The 21,278-nt window shown below is 44.9% G+C and overlaps 1 protein-coding gene across 1 annotated transcript in view; it reads left to right on the top strand.

Annotated features, from left to right (window-relative positions):
- Positions 1–11,355, top strand: part of Edaradd (EDAR associated via death domain) — a 36,514-nt gene extending 25,159 nt beyond the window's left edge. The window contains exons 5-6 of the mRNA XM_051194748.1: positions 5,970–6,015; positions 10,657–11,355. Coding sequence (XP_051050705.1) covers positions 5,970–6,015; positions 10,657–11,039 — 429 coding nt within the window. The 3' untranslated portion in view covers positions 11,040–11,355. The remainder of the gene's footprint in view (positions 1–5,969; positions 6,016–10,656) is intronic.
- The last annotated feature ends 9,923 nt before the right edge of the window (positions 11,356–21,278 follow it).

Below are 21,278 nucleotides of genomic sequence, written 5' to 3' on the forward strand. Positions count from 1 at the left end.
AACTCCTACCACCCTGAAATCCCTGTGTCCTGTGGTTTTACCTGTGTTTGCATCCATGGACCGTAGTCACCCGTGAAGTGTTCTGTGATATTTCTGAACAATAATCAGCTCTACTTAATATACGAAGGGGAAACCTGCAGTCTTTTATCTCTGTGCCTGTAGTGTGAGTTTGGAATCACACCAGCACCCTGGCCTCCCAATTCTAGCAGCAGCTAAGGTTTTTTAAGCCACACCTCAACTCCAGCTGTAGCACTCTATGCCATCGAATAGAAAAAACACTGAGGAGAGATAAATACACACAGATCTGCAGGTTTGCTCTCAATTGAACAACAACCATGGCATTTCTTTCAAATTTTTGTTCTTCTATGTTTAGTTTTTCATCCACAGTATAGACATCCCTGTGCCAGCCTCACTTGAATCCCTGGCATCTTTGTTCTTTCTGGGCTTTTTTTGTTTTGTTTTGGTTTGGCTTTTTTTTTTTTTTTTTTTTTTTTTTGTTATAAAGCTGTTGCAATGGCTACAGCTTCTTATTGGCTACCTCTGTCTTAAATACATAATTATGAATATATGTATTTCTACATGGTCTTATCTTACTGAGAACGTCAGACTCACTCATCCTCTCCTGAGATCATATCACGATTCTTTCTTTCTGGGCTTTTAATACATGACTTCCAAGAGGCTAGTCTTTATATATAGAGCAAACATTACATTAAATGGAGGCAAACTGAGAGCATTTCCTTTAAAATCAGGACCAAGATGGTCCACTCGCCCCTCTCTTATTTAATATAATGCTCAAAGTCTTAGATGTAGCAATTACACAAGAGAGAGGCATAAAGGGAATAAAAATGGGAAACGAAGACATCAAGCTATCCCTATTCACAGATTACATGACCTTACTCTGATGGCCCTATAAAATCTACTAGAAAGCTCCTGTGTCTAATAAATACAGTAAAGTTACAAGATACAAAAATCAATATAAAAAATAAAAGCAATAGTCTTCCTAGATAGCAACAATATACTACCGAGAAAGAAATCAGGAAAAATATCCCACTCAAATTAGGCAGAAAAAAGGACCCAGAACACACCAGCTAAAGAAAAGGACCTCTACAATGAAAATTCCAAGACATTGAAAAAGGAAATCAAATAAGATACTAGATATTGGGAAGACCTTCCATGCTCATGGATTGTCAGGATTAATATTGTGAAAATGCCTATGCTACTAAAATTGGTTTATAGATTTAATTCAATGCCTATCAAATTTCTGATGTCATATTTCACAAATCTAGAAGGAAAAAAAATACAATAATTCATGTGGAACCACACAAGACTACAGATACCCAAAGCAGTTCCAAGGAGTAAGACTACAGCAGGAAATATCACAGTACCTGACTTCAAGTTACACTATAGAATTAGAGTGACAAAATCGGCCTGGGTTGGCCCAAAAACAGACAGACTAATAGAGGGCCCAGAAATAAATCAAAAAAGCTATGGCCACCTAATTCTTGACAGGTAAAAATACATAGTGATGGGGGGAGATAGCCTATTTTATAAATGGTGTTGGTAAAACTGAACCTCCACCAGCAGAATGAAACTAAGTATTCATTATTTAATTTTTAAATATTCTTATTTAATTCTTTTACTTGAATGCATCATTTTTGTCTCTGTAGTTATTTGAACCCAGCCAAGCCTGCCCCCCACTATCCTCGTTCATACTTTATTGGGTGGTATTTCACTCTAGGCCTTCCCACTCTGCTGAAGATCTCTCCCACGTATGAGCCTCTTACCTCCTAACACCTCCACTCTTAGTTAACTTCTTTTTTGGTGGTGGGGGGGGGGCAGAATCTGTCTTGCTTGCCTGGAATTTGCAAGCTAGGCTAATCTCAAACTTCTGACTCTCCTTTCACTTCCTGAACTCTGGGATTACAGACGCGTGTTATTAATACCGTTTTATGCAGGGATGGGGATCAAACCCTGGACCTTATGCATGCTGAGCAAGCACTCTACCACCTGAGCTACATCCTCAGCACTTAGTTAAACCTGTGTTGAACATAGCTTTTGTGCTCAGCACTAGAGATATGAAGATGAGTAAGATGTGGTTGCTGTGGTAGATCTGTAACAGAAGTATGCACAAAATTTATAAGCCAAGGAGCAAGGGAAGTTACTGGAGACAATGACACCATCTCTCTAGAAACTTAAGGCAAATGCAGAGACTCCTGAGGATAGGAGGAATCCACCGGCTCAGCCTGTACCTTATGAAGTAAGGGCAAGAGAAGGGACCTCAATGGTGAGTGGAGGGTCTGCATCAGGACCCAGTAAAACTCAGGATAGTCAGCTGGTGTATTAGTTAGGGTTCTCTGGAGGAACCGAACTGGCAGAATGAATATATAGCAAAGGGAGATTTAGTAGATTGGCTTACAGGGAATGGTCTGGGTGGTCTTGCAATGGTTGAAAGCTTTAGCAGTTCCAATCTGGTACTGAAGACCTGAAGGCTTCCTGGAATGCCTAGGGTTTCATGTTTAAAGAAGCTACTTATTGAAGTCAGGGTAAGATGGCAACAGAGGTAGCATGTACAGTCACAGCAATAACACAGTAAATGAACTTGCTAGTGAGATGTGAAGTTAGCAGGCAAAGAGCAAAAATAGTTCCCTTAATCCTCCTTCTGTCTGGACCACAGGTGGACAGTCCTGCCCATATGTTGGGTGAGTCTTCCCATTTCAAATAACCTAATCAATCCCTTACAGGCTTGCCTCTGGGGTGCTCTAGATCCTGTCAAGTTGACAATGTCACATAGGAGGATCCTAGAATGAGTAGGAAACAGCAATATCAGATAACATGAATGTGTGAGGTTTGTAGCTTTCTTTTTTCCATCAAAGCATAGCAGGTTAGAGCAAGATAGATTGGAGTATAGGAGACTCCAGGGCTTGGTCAGGGGACCAGTCTTTTCAGCTGCTCTCAGTTTCTAGGGGCTACTGTGTGTGGACCTGACCTTGTCCTTGTCTATAACCTTTATAGAGCCTGCTCTGCCTTCTCTTCACCTCCTTTGCTCAACTCCTATGTCTTCTTCACCTCTAGTCTTCTTGCTTCCCTCTCCCTCCCAGATACAGAGTCTGTATCCCAGACTCAGCCCCTGCCTGCCATGTATCTGTACCTGCAGCCAGTCAGGTACTTCTCCTGCTAATTTTACACTGTTTTGGATGGACTGGTCCTTCTTCCAGTGAGAGCCCACAGTGAACCTTACTGTGCGTAGATAAAGTCCAGTACTTACAAGGGCATCAGCCATTTCCTTCTGCCTGCTATCTCCTTCCTCTTCTCACCTCTGTCTAAGACTCAGTGACAGAGCGATGTCCTGCTTTTCTGTGTCCTTGTCAACTGCTGTAGGCTCTAGGCAAATGCCCTATTCTGCAACTGTCTACTTCCAAAACCCTCAGCAGGATCAGTCTCTGATTTATTTTATCTTATTTATAGATTTTGTGGTATTATTATTTGTGCTTTTGTTGTTTGGTTTGTTTTTTAGGGACAGAGTCTCAGGTAGCCCAGTCTAGCCTCCAACTTCTTCTCCAGCCTTCACCTCTCAAGTACTGGAATTACAAACATGCACCAATGCTGCTGGTCTTACATGTGCTGGAAATCCAGCCCAGAGCTTCACACATGCTAGACAAGCACTCTGCCAACGAGGCTATATTCCCCACCTTCCTCTTCCTTGCCTTTTCTCCCAAAGCCCTTCAAACAAATCCCTAGAGTGGCTTTGAACTCCTGGTCCTCTTGCCTTCACCTCCCAAGTGCTGGGGTCATATAGGTGTGCACCACCACACCCAATTTGTGTCTGGTGTGTTGAGATAAGTTCTCACCTTAGCCCAGACTGACCAGCAAATTCTCCTGCCTCCTCTAGGGACCACCATGCCCAGTTTTGGGTTTTGTTTAACTTTTTTGGGATGCTGAGGATTGAACCCCGGGGCCTGCACATATTAGGCAAGCATTCCTTCACTGAGCTACCTCCCAAGGCTCCTCTGGCATTTTCAGTCTATGGAGACATCTTCCTGGGGTACCCCATCGATATCTCCTGAGTGCTCGTCATCTGCAGCCTGGGCTTTGGTTAGGCCTGTGATTCTCCCCCGTACATCCGGTCAAGGGCCCAGGCCCTTGGACCTGTGGATATGAGTTTCTACATGCAGCTTCCACACATTAGCATCTCAGTAAACAAATGTGGAATAAAGCCAAGAGCATTGTTTCAACAAGACCAAAACAAATAAATAAAGCTCCACGAACTAAGTCTTTTCTGATTTCACTGTTGGGAATTTCACATTGAAGTGGCACAGTTATCAGACCTGTGCACATCTTATGTTTCTTATGCTTCTATTACCAGGGTCATGCTGTTTTAGGATGACAAAGGTCCTGGCTCATCTTATGTTTCATTTTATCCTTTGAGGCAAAGTCTTGCTCGGTAGCCCGGGCTAGCCCAGAACTCTTTTGGAAGTCCTCACAGTTGTAGGGCTACTGGCATGGGACACTATACCTGGCCGCCCTGAGTACTCTTTTGTCTTCAATCATTTAACAGTAATTCTCTCTGCCCACATCCTGAGGGCGAATCTCACCAGCTGATATTGGCCTGTTATTCTCTAAATGATGAGAACTCAAATAGCCAGGCAACACAGTTTTGACTTCTGGGAAACACTGTGTTTTATCAGTGACCTCTGTACCACAAAATCTATAGACTTTACCATTCCTCTCTCTCTCTGACTTGGGGTTTCTGTTTTTGTCCTTGTGGCCCACACTTCCGATTCAGTCAGTAGAGCTGACTGTGTTGATGGAAGAGTGAACAGGCCTGCCCAGGCCTGTGGAAAGTCTGCAGATAGAAAAGGGCAGGTCTCCACAAGGCCTTCAAGGCATTGAGTGTAGTCTTATGGGGGTGGGGGCTTCACCTTGTGACTGTGTGAGGCTGTGCTGAGACCTTCAGGGGGCTTCCTATAGCTCTCTCTCTCTCTCCCTGTCTCTCTCTCTGTCTCTCTCTCTCTCTCTCTCTCACACACACACACACACACACACACATTCTTCTCTCTCTCTCTCTCTCTCTCTCTCTCTCTCTCTCTCTCTCTCTCTCTCTCTCTCAGAAAGGAGAAGAAAGCCCTGCAGAAATCCCATGGCTCCCAAGCATACTGACTTTGTTGCTGTCCTTGGAGAGGCAGGGAAGGCAAGAAAGGAGAAAAAGCAAAGCAAGAATTGTCTCAATTCCTAGGGGAAGGTCTGGCTGGTAAGACTAGGAATGCTCCTGTGGTAGGTGGAACACTATTCTTGGGATTAATAGATGTAGATACACCTCAGAGAACTGAGGTTCATGAGTTAAGTTCCTTACACTGATGTTAAAAGCTGGGTGTGGCTGATACATCTGTAACCTTGACACTGGCTAGGAGCAGAGTATAGAGACAGGTGGACTCCTGGAGTTCACTGACCAGCTAGTCTAGCTAGAGTTAAGAGACACTGTTGAAAAGATAAGAAAGATATAGAGAGATGGTGAGAGACACCAACATCAACCCCTGGCCTCCACACACATGTACAAACACATCACAGTCACATACACACACACACACACACACACACACACACACACACACACACACACACACGGATTTTAGCCTAGACTGGCAGGTCTAATCCAAGGCAGAATGAAAATAAAACAAAGAAAATGGTTTATAATAAGGATAAAATAAAACAGGAACCATGGTTGCTTGCCCAGTGGTTACATGCCCTCAGATGTTTGAAATAAGTTCCTATGTCTGCTTTACCTTTGTCCAGTGTCTCCTGGAACAGCTGTGATCTGGGCTAGTTCCACATTCTAGCTCACCACCACTGAAGAACCATCCCTGAGCATCAGTCAGGCCCTCACACTTGGTAGCAATTAACTAACAGGAAGAACTGACATTGTTATTTACTTATGGCCATGATTTTAATGAAGGTCACTTTTTGTTTTTTAGGGAAAAGAAAATGACTTTCCAGACAGCACTGGAGATCCCCTTTCAGGTAAAGGATTGACTGGGGTCACTAGGCATTGGCAATAGCTGGGCAGATACACTAGAGTTATTCAGTGAATGTGTGTATCATTAACTTGTGCTATGCATGTGGCTTTATAATTATTTGACATTCAGCAGTTAGCTTTCATCTGTGTTGATTATAATAGTGTGTGTGCGCATGCATGTGTGTGTGTCTATACATGTGTGTACATGTGTGCATGCATGTTTTTGTGTGTGCATGTATGTGCATTCCTGTGTGCACAGGTATGTATCTCAGCTTTTGAGACAAGCTCTCACTAGGACCTAGAGATCTCTGACAAGACTAAGCATCGCCTGGGATCTCCTCCCTCTGTCTTCCCAGCGCTGGAACCACAGGGGCATGTCACCATACTTAGCTTTTTTCATAGGTTCTGGGAACTAAACTTGGGTGCTTGGAGCTTGCATAGCAAGTGCTTTACTGAATGAGCTGTCTCTCTATCCCCAACTGTTCTTAAAAAACAAAAACAAAAACAAAAAACAATAGCATGTGCTTAGGTAACCAACGCATAGAGCTTGCCCAGTGACTCTTCATACTTGTTATGTTTTCTGGAAAAATAGGGGATGTTCCTTAGTCCTGTGACCCAAACATCTCTGTGCAGCCTGGTGTCAGTACATACATTTGGAACACCATCTTTCACGAACGTGTCCCAATCTCTTTGAGTGCTTGAGGGATTCACCCATCTTTTTGATGGTGAATTCTTAGTCACTTCTGTTCTCTATATAATCTCTTCTGAAAGGCCCAAGTAACGCCAAAGAGGGTAAGGGATTGTGGGAGGGGAAAACCTAACAGAACTGTTTACAACCTGCATGAAGAATAGAGTGACTTTGCATCCTAAGTTGGCATAACCAACTACATAGCAAAGTGTGTCTTCATCCAAGTCTCCCCCCACCACCTGAATGCAGTACTAGGGATGGAACCCAGGGCCTTCACATGTTAGCTAAATGCTCTGCCTCTGAGCTGCAGCCCCCGTGTCCTGAAAGTGTTTAGAGAGGTTTCTCTCTGATCTGGCCCTCCTTTGTCTGAGAAAGGCAGATTGGCAAGTTTAGTATTTGGGCACCATCACGACCCTGCACTCTTCCTCTGCTGACAGCCACTGACCTATAGCTACTCCTTGAGACTATGGTTTCCATCACAGCTGTGCATCTATCTGATGTCTCTGAGGGAGCTGTGAAAACGCCCATGTCCTGCTGCCACTCCACACTAATTAAAATAGGGCCTTGGTGGTCAGCCCAGATATGAGGAAGATTTTCCCCAGGGGTTTGAGGGGATCAGTGGGTTCCATCCCAAGTGAAGCTGAGGAACAATTGCTCCTCAAGAGCCATTATCCCACACCCACAGCTGTCCACTGGACCGTGTTAACTGTGTGTTAGAAGGAGGCTTTAATGGATGATGTCTTTAATCCTTGAAGCCACTTTTGAAACCAGTGTCTGTGTTCACAGAGTGAGACAAGGGCTTAGCAACAGGCAATCTTCCAAGCCACAGGGGCCTTCTCCCTAGCAACACTCTCACAGGGGGCCTTCTCCCTAGCAACACTCTCTCATCTTTAGTTTTCTTTCTGGGTCTCCGTGGTCCAAGCTGGTCTTGAGCTAGCTATGTTCCTGAATTTCTGACCCTTCTATCTCCACCTCCTGAGTGCTGGGGTTGACAGGTGTGCACCAGTTTTATGCAGTGCCAGGAGTTGAATCCAGGCCTTCAAGCAGCTGTGCAAACACTATATCCATATCTATGGCGCTCTACTCTCTGAGCTACACCTCCATCCCTTGTTTAGAAGTGACCATCTTTTTTATTTGGAGAGCAGGCCTGTACTGTTTTCCAGCAACATTTATGTCCCGGCTTCCTCTTCCCTCCAAGAATTATCCCTGCCACTTCTGAAATACAGCTAGAAGTGACATGTGCTTGTACCTCCTTCCCTGGAGCAGCAAAATCCTCATTTATTCTATTTGGCAAATACATATTTAATTTCTTTTTATAATATTATTTAGTTTTAATTTTTAATTATGTGTATGTGTGTGGCAGTGGGTGGGGCTATGTGTCTGTGAATGCAGGTGCCCAAGGAGACAGACATGGGCATGAGCTCCCCTGGAGCTAGAGTTACAGGAGGTGGTGAATAACTGCTGTGTCATCTTACCAGCCCCTATCTGTTTAATTTCCAGAGAGAATCTGTCTTTGGAGGAAGGGCTGGTTCCTTGTCCTTACAGTAGCTGTCATGTATCAATGCCTACTGTATACCCAAGCCTTTCTATCATCAGGAGAGCTCATGCCTGATGATTTCTTGTTCTCAAGTCTCTGTTTCTTCCTCAAGGCATCTCAAAGTTTGTCCTTCCAGATAGAATATTGCATGAGATGTGAGAAGTAGTTAAAGTATGGGGGAGGGGATAAATATAAAGTTTATGATTTTCTTTTCAATCTCTTAGGGTCTTTGTGTGTGTGTGTGTGTGTGTGTGTGTATGTATGTATCTATATATACATACATATATATATATTTAATTTTTTACATTTAAATCCCAGTTCCTCCTCCTCCCTCTCCCCTGCCCTCCTCTCCTTCCCCTATCCTACCTCCCATCTGCTCCTCAGAGAGAGTAAAGCCTCCCCTAGAATGTCAACTAAGTCAGACAGGGTTTTTCTGAGTAGTCCTGGCTGGCCTGGAACTCACAGAGATCTTCCTGTCTCTGCCTTCCTAGTGCTTGGATTAGAGGTGTGTGTCACCGAGCCTGACATAGCTTATGAGTTTAGTAGGTAGTTTGAAATCTTCTCATGTATCAGTTCATATGGATCCCAGTTTTGCTTTTGCGCCTTATTCACTGAGGCGGGGTCTAATCCTTCCAGGCAGCTTGCTCTGTGGAGCCTGTGATACCTTTTGAGGCTATCACACTCACACAGCATTTACACAGGATCAGGGGTGGGGGATGGAGTCTGAATTTAATTCCTCTCATACTCATTTGGCAAATGCTTTAGCCACTGAGCCATCTCCCCAGACCCCAATTTTATTTGCATTTGATTCAGACCTGGTTACTCAGGCTAGCAAATGCTTTATCGGCTGAGACATCTCCCTACCCTGTCCCTGTTGAAATTTCTTACTTTCCTATAGCCACCACGCAGTGGCATCTTGTGTAGTAATGTATCATCTTATAGTAAGGTCACATCCCTACAGCTTTCCAAGCTTCCAATCTTTAAACCCAAATGCAGACTCTGGAAACAGAGTTGTGTCGTTGACACGCTCAGTGGACGTGTCCACAGAGTGGTACCACCAAGGGCTTTGGTGAGTGACTTTCTATTACTTCTTCCCCACTATCTTCGCCTCCCACTCGTGTTTTTACCTTCTGTTAGTAAATAATACCTAGAGGACTGAAATGGGGAAGGCTGCCTTTCTGGGGTGGGAACCAGTTTTTTTTTTTTTTTTTTTTTTTGGTAAGGCCCAGGCTAGAAGCTGGTGCACTCCTCGGCCTGCCTCCAGCTCCCTGCATACCCCGAGGCTGCTGGCCATACTTCAGACAGAGTCTCTGTGAGTGAAGAAGACAGATAAAGCAGAGGCATGATAAGGAGGCTATAAATTCCGAAAGTCAGCTTTCTGCCACTAGCCATGACAGATACGCTTTTTGTTTTCAGATATGCATACGTAGCAGGCAGACTGGTTTTCTTTCTTTTCAAGAACTTTTGAGGGGTTGTGCAATCACAATGACATCTTCACATGCTAGGTTTGGTGTTAAAAGCTGCCAGGGAGGCCAGTGAAATGGCTTAGTAGAGAAGGGTACTTGCTGTCAAGCCTCACAACCTGAGTTCAAGCCCCAGATCCTACATGGTGGAAGAGGAAGCAGTCCTGCAGTTTGTTTTCTGACCTTCACAGGATGTGGCATGCAGGCACCTGTGCACATGCACAAGAAGACTAAATGTAAATTTAAAAAACTGTCAGGAGCAGAGGGATGTGTGCACAAGCACGAACTGGTCCAGGAACCCTCAACCTGGCCAATGGCCCTCCAGGGAAAAGCACAGATGGATAGAGGTTGGCTTTATCAACTCTTGCTGGTGCTTTCAGCTGAACAGCCTTTCTTTTCCTGTAAAGGGTAACACTGTAGGAGGAAGAGATCCCTGGGATTTGCCAGCCAGCCTACCCTACTTAATAAGTTCCAGGCCAGAGAGAAACACTGTCTTAAAACAATAACACCAGCAACAACAAAACAAACAAACAAACAAAAAACAGGCTTAGTGGATAAAGTTCTCGCTGTATACCTATCTAAAAGTAAAAGCCAGGTGCCTCAGAGGCAATGCCTATCTGGAGCCTGAACAGTGGGTCCAGATTCCTAACCGGACAGTCTAGCCTAATCTGTTGATTCCAGGCCAGTGAGAGATCCTGCACTAAAGGTGTGTGCTGGGAGGGGGTTGGCACCCAAGGATTGACACCCAGGGTTGTTCTCTGGCCTCCACACATCTGTACACACTTGCATACACCCAGAACAACATTGTGTGAGCAATGAGAAATGGCTGTTCTGGACTATTCCAAAGAAGGCTGTGGAACACTTACATGATGTTGCCAATGCAGTAGGAAAATAAAGGGAGCATTGCTTGTGTGTGTCAGGCCCCTGGCTAACCTGTGGCCTCTCTGTCACCCTGCAGGTGTCAGCAGAAACCAGCCATGTAAGGAAGGTTGCTCTTGCTCCTCTTGTTTGCCCCGGGTCCCCACCATCAGCGACTTGCTCAATGATCAGGACTTGTTAGACGTGATCAGGATAAAGCTGGATCCGTGTCACCCAACCGTGAAGAACTGGAGGAATTTTGCCAGCAAATGGGGCATGCCCTATGACGAACTCTGCTTCCTGGAGCAGAGGCCCCAGAGCCCCACGTTAGAGTTCTTATTCCGGAACAGCCAGAGGACTGTGGTCCAACTGATGGAGCTCTGCCGACTTTACCACAGGGCTGATGTAGAGAAGATCCTGCGCAGGTGGGTGGATGAGGAGTGGCCCCACCGGGGACACTCGGACAATTCCATGCACTTCTAGAATCCCCTTCTGGCATTAGCCTTTCTGCTTGCTGGACCAGCATGGGTCACAGGGAGTATGTACCTGCTCTTAAGATTTTCAGATGAGGATGTGGAATGGGCAGTGGTTTTCCCTGAAGCTGGTGGCTTGTGAAAGGATGGGTTCTGTTTTGGTGGCAGGTATTTGTTTCTTTTTGCACATCTGTTTTAATTTAATATTTGAGTGTGGGATTAGGGAGGAATATTTTATAGGTTGCATAGCGCCAAATCATACATATGGTTGGGACAGAATCATGCCAGCATGGAAAGAAAACAACCCTCTCCCTAGATACTGCTAAAGATTGAAGCGGGATCCCAAGCTGTTGGTATCTCTGGACATACCCACGTCATCCTGTGCAGAACCTTTGCATTCTCGGCCTAGTGGAAGATAACATGGAGAAGTTACCCTGACCTGTTCACTGTTACTGTTTCTGTCAAAAAGGATTTGGAGATCAAGAGGATACTGTATGATGTGGTCTGGATACAAAGGCCGTCTTTACTATTCAAACACTTTTGTAATCTATGGGCTATCAATACTGTCATTGGATTTAGTATTTTTAAAAGAAATACAAAATGTATGGTTTGTAGGGGAGCAGAATGGATTAGTGTCATGGGAATGGCATTAACAAAGACTAGTACTCAGTGTTCCCTCTTGGGGGCCGGGGAGATGGCTCAGTGGTTAAAGTGCTAACTGCACAAGCATGAGGACTGATTTCAGGTCCCCAGAACCAACATAAATGAAGGGATGGTGCGGCAGGCTACCTGTGAATCCAGCACTCAGAAGGGAGAGATAGAGATCCCCAGAGCTAGCTAAGACTAGTCACGTGATTGAGCGCTGGGATCAATTGGAGACTCTTTTTCAATGAACAATATAGAGATTGAAGAAAAATTTCAATAGCAGCCTTGGAACTCTGTACACATACATGTACATGTGTATTTGTACCCACATGCAACAACAACACCAACACACACACACACACACAATGCCTTCTTGTTTCTGTGCCTCACTTTTTTGGTGCTAGGGATGGAATTGAAGACCTTGAACATGCTCAACCAGGGCTCTACCACTGAGCTACACCTGCACCCCTGTCATTCACGTATTTTCTTATTCTGCTCTCATACACTACATCCCAGTTGCAGTTTCTCCTCCCTCTGTTCCTCCCAATTCCCCTCCACACATGTCTTCTCTTCCTAAAATCCACTCCTCCACTCCCCTCCAGAAAAGAGCCAGCCTCCTAGGGATATCAAGCAAGAATGGCTATGTTTCCAAAAAATATTTTCTTTAAGCAAAATTTCCATCTGTGATGGTCTGTGATGAGGCTAAATGTAGTGTACATTTTATTGGGTTGCAATAGTGCAGAGTCAAATGAAAGGGAAGGACTCAAAGCCACACAGGGACAGATTACATGTTCTGAGGCCCCACACTAGAGGAGGCAGACAAAAACATGGTATGCAATATTAGCATGGTGAGGGTCTAACTAGTCAGGGCTTACAGCTGTGCTAGGATTCCCCAAAAGACCCTGTACAAAGCAGCCACCTACTTCTGTAGCAATGAATAGTAAAACTCAATAATACAGGAAATCTAGCCAAAGACTGCAGTTCATCCTGAACAGTAATTTTTTAATACAGTGCTTCCCCCTGCTGGAAGATACACTCTAAATCAATTTCCTTTTAGAGTCTGGCTTGGTTAGGTGCCTTCCAAGCAGCCCCACCAAGACAGAAAGAGAAAGGGAATGACTATTCTGTCATTCGGCACACATAGACACTTTATAAGGATGGCATGCTGAGATGGGGGCTCCTGGCTCCAGGATGTGCCAGGCACAGTGGCTGCAGAAGAGTCTCGTGGCCTAGTAATCACCAATCAGCACCTAGATGAACTTGTCCCCACAGGATGAAGGCACAGTTGTGTCTGTTAGGTCCCTTCCTCTTCCAGATTAGCACCCAAGAAAACCATGATGCTGGAGTCTTCCCCTCACTTGTCTTCAACCATCTACATTACAAAAAGGTGTGTTTCTAAAGACAGGATTAATAACAAAGATGAAACAGATTTTTCTCATCTGTCCTCCCCTTTTAAGGTGATAAAACAGATCTCATTTGGTTTTTAGTGAAGCCTTTCTTTCCTCTACCTCTGGGCAAGTGGCACAGACAGCAACATCATATCCTCAAATGGGAGGAAAATTTCAAAGCAGGAACAATGGGATTGATTGATTGATTGAGAGAGAGAGAGAGAGAGAGAGAGAGAGAGAGAGAGAGAGAGAGAGATGCATATCTCAAATCACCTTCCTCCACTGGCCAACAGCATTCCCCTTCTGAACTGCAGCAAACATCTGCTTCTTGTTCTCATGTGTGCACACAGAAACAGCAATGCTGTGGACTTAGCAATGCCAAACCATTCTCTACTCTGGGTGCTACAAAACCAAAGGCTGATGCCAACTCTCATAACACACACCTTCGGAGGGCACAACACCTGCTTATGCCCAGGCAGTGACTAAGAAACATTTGCAGTCTTATTGCTGCCTGGGAAGACCCCACCCTGGATCTCCTGAGTACTTGGTTATAAATGCACAAGGAAGGGTGAATCTTGCCTCTATTGTGTTTAGAGAGAATCAAAGCCAAGATGCTGGGCCAGGTGCTGGGGCTACTGAAGTCCCAGTGCTGGTGGATGGAGCACCAGTGGACACCCAAGACCTAGACTTGAAGGACCTGGTGGAGCATGGCCTGCTGCCTTCCTTCCTGTGCCTGTGGAGGGGAATGTCTCTGGGAATTATGTCTGCCAGGGGATCCCCAGGCGATCAGGTGTACTGAAGGGACTGAAGTAGTCAGTGATGCAGCTGGAACGAAATGATGAAATCATCCAGCTCTCTTGGAGGTATAAGGAGGAAGCATCTCAATACTTCCTGGGTACTCTATGCACTTCCATTCTGTGTGACAGTTTAGTAACCAGTCTCCTGCTGCACCCCCTTGAGAGCTTATGCTAGACATTTCAACATATAAGGTGAAGCATCTTTAATCCCTGTGTCCCCCAATGCCATCTGTATACCTTGGTGCTATCCCTGTGACTATCTACGTTTTCATCTTCTGTATGATTCTGGTTTTTGTATGAATAAGGAAAGATTTTTATACCTGTAATAATGGGTGCTATAAGATTAAAGTCTGGTGTCAACTGCTGTTCCAATGGCTGCCTCATTTTTGAATGTTTATGTGTTTTTGGGAAGGGGGTGTTTTGCATGTGTATGCATTGCATGTAGAGGCTGGAGGACAACCTTGGTGTCAGCCTCATGAACACACACCATTCATGTCCTTTGAGACAAGGTCTCTCATTGGCCTGGAGCTCACAAATTAGGTCAGGCCATCTGGGCAATGAGTCTAAGAGATCTTCCTGTCTCTGCCTCCCCAGTGTGGGAATAACAAGGGTATGCCACAATGTCTAGCATTTTTATATAGGTTATGGGGATCAAACTCAGGTCCTCATCATCAAATAAACATCTCTTTACTGGCTGAGCCATCTCTTAAGTCCTACTTTGTGTAGATTTCAATGTGATCATCAGCTCATGTCTTGTTAGCACCATCATCCATTATTTGAACACCCAGTGGTTTGCTGAAATGTGTCCCAGATGCTGGAGATGTTAAGATAAACAACACAGCCCTGTACTCCAGGACCTATAGACAAGCCAAGTCACTGAAGGAAAGGACTGACAGGACTGGAGAATGTGGGAAAAGGTGGTCCAAGGAAAAGATGGTCCAGGTACACTGCACAGGAGGAAGGATGAGCAGTTAGCCTTCTGGGAGAGTCTCCAGTGTACGTCTGTATGTGAAAAGCTGTTTTACCATTCCTGCCTGCCTCTTCTGACCCAGTCCATCCTCTAAGTTACCTATGGGCTTAACATCTCTGACTGGAGCCTTATCAACACCTCAGACTCAACCTGATCCTTTATTCATCCTCATAGTTTTGTGTCCCACCAGAGTTCCCTGTGTCATTCAGGGAGCCCACCAGCAGCTCAGGGATCATTAGGACTCTCCTCCTCTTCCTGGTCTATTTCTCTTTGGGTTGTTTTTGAAACAACCTCTGCCATCTGAGACAATGTCATGCATCTGCGTGTGTGTATGTGTGTGTGTGTGTGTGAGAGAGAGAGAGAGAGAGAGAGAGAGAGAGAGAGAGAGAGAGAGAGAGACCATGAGCACACATATACAATATTACAGGTACACATGGTATGCAGGTATACATGCATGTGGAGGTTAGAGGTCAATCTCCAGTTCTCTAGAATTTATTTTGTTTTAGTTTTGGGTTGGTTTTTGTTTTGTTTTGTTTTTTGTTGTTTTTGTTTTTTCAAGACAGAGTTTCTCTGTGCAACAGTTTTGGCTATCCTGGAACTCACTCTGTAGACTAAGCTGGCTTCATATTTACAAAAATCCACCTGCCTATGCCTCCTGAGTGCTGGGATTAAAGGCATGTGACACCACCTCCCAACACACCTTGTTTTTTTTTTTTTTTTTTTTTTTTTTTGAGACAGGATTTCTTCTTGGCCTGAGCTGGCTGGCTAGCAAAGACACACACACACACACACACACACACACACACACACACACACACACACAGAGAGAGAGAGAGAGAGAGAGAGAGAGAGAGAGAGAGAGAGATTCCTGTGCCTGCCTGGCAATTGCTAGGATTAGGATTACCACATCTCACCATGCAGTTTATCTAGCTACTTTATAATGGGAACTGCCTCTCTTTCTTTAGACCAGTGGTTCTCACCTTTCCTAATGCTATGGCCCTTTAGTGCACTTCCTCATGTTGTGGTGACTTTACCCCCACCATAAAATTATTTCCTTGCTGTTTCATAACTGTAATTTTGCTACTGTTATGAATCATAATGTAGATATCTGATCTGGGAACCCACAGTGGTCCCGCCCACAGACTGAGAACCACCACTTAGACTCACTACCCCTCTGCAGCTTATCTTTCATGTGTCTGCTAAACAAATGCCTTGGTACCTGCTTGAATTCCTTGTTCTCCTCATTCTCTCATCACATCCAGAAAAAATTATCTCTGTCAGTTTAAATGAGGAAGACTCTTGGTGACTCTATCCAGGGACCTAACATATGTCTGTTCTGGAACTATCACAGCTTGACTTAAGCCACTAGCAATGATCATGGTTGCCTAATTACAGCTCAGTGTGAAATGCAATTTCAAAACAAAGAAAAAATTAAGAAAAAAAATGCAGTCTAAGTAAAACATGCCCTTGGGACTTCGAAGCAGAAGTGTGTTCCAGTCCACAATGGATTCACCTTTAGTCTTCATGAAAACAGGTGGTTCTTTCACACAGCACTTGACAGAAACAAAATGGACATTGTTTTGTCTGCTTCTGGCAAAGCTTCTTGAACTGGGAACAAGCAGGGTAACCAAGGAGATGATGAATTAATATTTAAATGTTAGGTTGGGAAGATTTCAGAGATGGGGCCAGATTCCTTCAAGATTCATTCAAGCAACTGTTGACACCAAAAGCTCAGCTCCTTATTGATCTAGACCAGGGAGGTGCCTGCCCAAGGTTGTCCCCCACCCAGGCCTGTGATCTCTCAGGCCTTGTAATCTCTTTTGAGAAGTATCAGCTTGTCTACTGGAGCCAGCCCCCCCCCCCATTATATTGAGTAAAGAGACACTTTGCAAGGTATTTCAGTGGGTGAAGGAATTTACCACCAAGCCTGATGGAGGTCGGTCCCCAGGACCCACTTGGTGGGAAGAGAGAACCAACCCCCACACGCCCACAAGTTGTCCTCTGACCCTCACAAGTGTACTTCGGCATACACATGTAAAATCAGTAAGTAAAATAAAGCTATCAACTCTATACTGAATGTTTTAAAACATCAGGGACTTCTTAAAGGGAATCTTCAAAGCTGTGCCTCCACATATCTAGTTGGTGTGTGCATGTGCACAGGCAGGTGAACAAGGTAAATATATAACCCTCAAGGACCCCCTCTCCCAGCAACCCACTTCCTCTAGAAAGGCCCTATCCCCCCCGCCAAAGGCTCCACAATCTCCCCCAAACAGTGAAGACCAAAAGTCCTAACACATGATCCTGTACGGGATGTGTCATATTCAAACCATAGCAAACTTACAGTTTCCACCTCTGATCTTAATTAAACAAATGTGCCTCCATGTCACATCAAGCTGCCTGCCCCTCCCCTGGCCCGGAGCCACCCATATTTGAAGCCTGATCAAGGAGAAAGTCCATTTTAAAGCTGCATGACTTCCCTGCAGGGTGGTAGGAGCTAGGCTGGCCAGCCAGTAAGCATCAGGACCAATACCTGTCTCCCACCTCCCAGGTGCTGGGATCACAGGTGTGTACCAAGGCGCCTGGCTTATGTGTGGGGCACTACAGGTCCTCATGCTTGTGTGACAAGCATTTTACTGAATCTGTGAATGAGGCCAGCTCTAGATGCTGGAACCCTGTGCAGTAATTCCCTCTCTCAAAACTCTGGGGTTCATCCATGCCAGAAGGACTGACAGGAGATGAGTCCAGATCCCCCAGTGGGGGGATTATGTACATTATGTACATGAATGTGATCTAGAGTCATCCAGCCATTATGAAGAATTGCTAAGATAACTGCATATACCAACTGCCTCAAGTGCTAAAGGTCAACTTGGGCTTGAGCTTTAACCCCAAATCCGATTCCAACAAATGGTGCTGTTTTCAGAAACAACACAGCCTCTTCCACCTTCAGTCAGGGACTCTACTCCCAGAAGGCTCAGTCGGTGGTAGGGAATCCTTACAGCAGGGGCAGCTCTGGGGGCTAGCCTAAGGCAGAGGCCACAGAAGAGTGCTGCTTACTGACTTGCTACCCAGAGCTTGCTCAGTCTGCTTTCTTACAGAATCCAGGACCATCAACCTAGGAAAGGCGTCACCCACAGTGGGCTGGACCTTCCCACATCAACCATTAGTCAAGAGAATGCCCTGCCGGCATGCCAATAGGCCAATGAAATGGAAGCAATTCCTCAGCTGGAATTTCCTCTTCCCCATGACCCCAGCTTATGTCAAGTTAATAACACAACAACAAAAAGCCAACACCCAATGGCTCCTTCTGGCCTCTGAATAAACACATGTCCATACACATGTGAGTGTACACACACACACACACACACACAGAGAGAGAGAGAGAGAGAGAGAGAGAGAGAATAATAAATAGGGCAGTGAGATGACTCACCAGGTGCAAGCCCTTGCTGAGTCTGATTGATGAAACCTGAGTAAAGGTCAGAGGAGAGAAATGAGTCCACAAAGCTGTCCTCTGACCTCTCCACGTGACCACAGCAGGTGTGCGTGCACACACCCCCATACACATCAAATATATACACACCATATACACATAAATCATACACACACACACACCATATGCACATACACCACATACACATACATCACATACACACCATACACCAAAAGCCATGTGGATACCCATGGTCTGTACTGTCACCAGAAACCATGTGGGAGTCCACAGTCTGTGCTGCCACTGAGTGTAAAGGACAAGGGAGCTTCTTTGCACTGCATTGATGACTGCAGACTCACTGTTGAGAAGTCCTCTATGACAACCTCTTCTCCCCATCCCCTAACAATAAACAGCCTAGACAGGAAGCCATCGAAGAGAACTCTTAAAAATGTGAGAGGGGCCAGGCAGTGGTGGCTCCTGTGAGGCAGAGGCAGGCAGTTCCCTGTGAGTTTGAGGCCATCCTGATCTACAGCGTGAGTTCCAGGACTGGTTCCAAAGCTTCAGAGAAACCCTGTCTCAAAAAATTCCCAAAACATTGTGAGAGGGAAGCTGAAGTGTTGCTTCCCACAGTTAATGGCTTATGGTAGGAATGGGGGTGAGGAAGGACTCAGTTTTCTTTAAGGGGCTGGCTACTGGAAGTTTGATCATTGTGGTGGTTTGAAAAAAAGTGGCCCCCAAAGGGAGTGGCACTATTGGGAGGTGTGGCCTAGTTGGAGTAGGTGTGATCTTGCTGGATGTGCACTGTTGGAGTGGACTTTGATGTCTTTTTCTCATGCTTCACTCAGTCTGTTAGTTGACTTCCTGTTGCTTGAAAGATGTAGGACTCTCAGCTCCAGCACCATGTCTGCCTGCATGCTGCCATGCTCCCTGTCATGATGATAATGGACTGAACCTCTGAAACTGTTAAGTGAGACTCCCTCAATTAAATGTTTTCTTTATAAGCATCCCCGTGGTCATGGTGCCTGTCCACAGCAATAAAAACCCTAAGACAACCATGTTCTATTGAGTATATGGGTGTTATGAGTAAGGTTTTTCCCTGCGGCTGGTCCCACAGCCGCACCAGCCCCAAATAACACACAGAGACGCTGTAATAGATATAATTATGTGGCCAGTTACTTGTTTCTTATTGGCTAGCTCTGTCTTAATTATTAACCCATTTCTATTCATCTAAGTATTTCCACGTGGTGTCATCTTACCGGAGAGTAGGCCTGGACCTCTGTTCTCCCCAGTCTCTCCATGCTGACTCCTCCTTACTACTTCCTCGAATCCTCCTTGTCTCCTAGTCCCTCCTATCTTGCTTTCCTATTGGCCAACAGTGCTTTATTCATTAACCAGTATGAGAAACATATTTACAGGATGACATCTCCCATCATATGGGCAACACAAATTGAACTTGGTACTTTTTCATTTCTTCTCCTTCTCCTCCCCCCCTCAGTGGGAGGAGTTCACAAGGGTGGGAGGGTGGCCCTGGGAGAACTGGAAGTGGGTGTGGTTAAGTGTTACAGCTCTGAAGGAAAAGGTACCCTGGCAATTGGGAGGCAAGGAATGCCACAAAGTCACATGGCACAGCAAACTTCACAGAAGAGATTTATTGAAAGGGAAAAACCAGGAGGATGGCTGCCTCTCCTCAGGTGGGGAGCAGCAGGGAACTGAGCAGAAGGCAGGATTTATATAGGGTTTCTTTTCTGGGGGGAACATTCCAGGGTGGCCTAGGATGGGTGGGATTCTATTTCTTGGCCCTAGTCTTGAGGTCTTGGGCTTGGGGTCAAGTCAGGGTCAGGGTGTTCTTTTCCATGCTCATTTACCCCACAGGGGCATTGTGTGAAATTCCCAAATAATCAGTAAGAATGTTACATTGAAGGAGAGAGAGAGAGAGAGAGAGAGAGAGAGGGAGGGACAGAGGAAAAGAGGGAAGGAGGGAGGGAGGGAGAGAGAGAGAGAAAGTGGAGTGTTTTCAAACCTGTGAGTATACAAGCTGCTTTTGAATTTTTTGTGGATTTGCTTGTGAAATGGCCCAGTAGTGGGCACGAAGTAGGTGAGGTTTATCTGAAATAAGACAAGTCACACTGATCATTGCCACAGGTAGACAGTGAGTGCACGGACATTCATCGTACTATACATAACAATTTATAGCAACTTACGAAGTTTTTTAAAAGAGTACTTAGGGGATCTACAGTGATTTCTCAGTGGTTAAGAATGCTTGCTGCATTAATAGGCTTGGAATACTTGTAATTTCAGCTCTGGGGATCTGGCACCCTCTTCTGGCCTCAGAGGTTACTCACACTCATGTGCATGGTAGTGCATGTGCGTGTGCGCGCACGCACGCGTACACACACACACACACACACACACACAGATAAATATAAAATAAAAAATACTGTTGTGTTTGAAAAATCACCTTGAGTTCTGATCTGCTTCAGCCTACCACTGAATTTATTATTAGTGTCTCAGTCATCACTATAATGAGCTGTATAAACACAAGCCAGAAGTAGATTGACTGACTAGAAGGTCTGATTCAGTAATGAATCTGGGTTGCTAAGGGAATCCTTTTAAGAATCCCAGTGATTTGACAGGAATAAATGAATATATATGTAACAACAGCCTGACTCTGGTGTCTCAGAAAAGTCCATTTTTCTTTTGTACTTTCTACCTCTAGTGTCCACCCATCTTGGGTCTCCCTTTATATATATTTATATATACTACTGTACAGAGAAATCTTTAGATTCTTTTACAGTATCTTGTTGTTAGGCCTTTACATTTATACAATTTCAGATACATTTTCCCACATCAAATACCTCAGTATTTTCTGGTACTAGCATGGTATAACCTTGAAGGTACTCGGGGGAAATGTTTGAAGAAATAGGACCATATGTCATCCTTCAGGAGGTGCCACTTTAATTTACACTTTTCATGAGATCTCTCCCATCACTAAGATTCTATTATTTTATGATATAACCAGTTC

This window comes from Phodopus roborovskii, unplaced genomic scaffold (genome assembly GCF_943737965.1).
Source record: "Phodopus roborovskii unplaced genomic scaffold, PHOROB, whole genome shotgun sequence".
Lineage (NCBI taxonomy): Eukaryota > Metazoa > Chordata > Mammalia > Rodentia > Cricetidae > Phodopus > Phodopus roborovskii.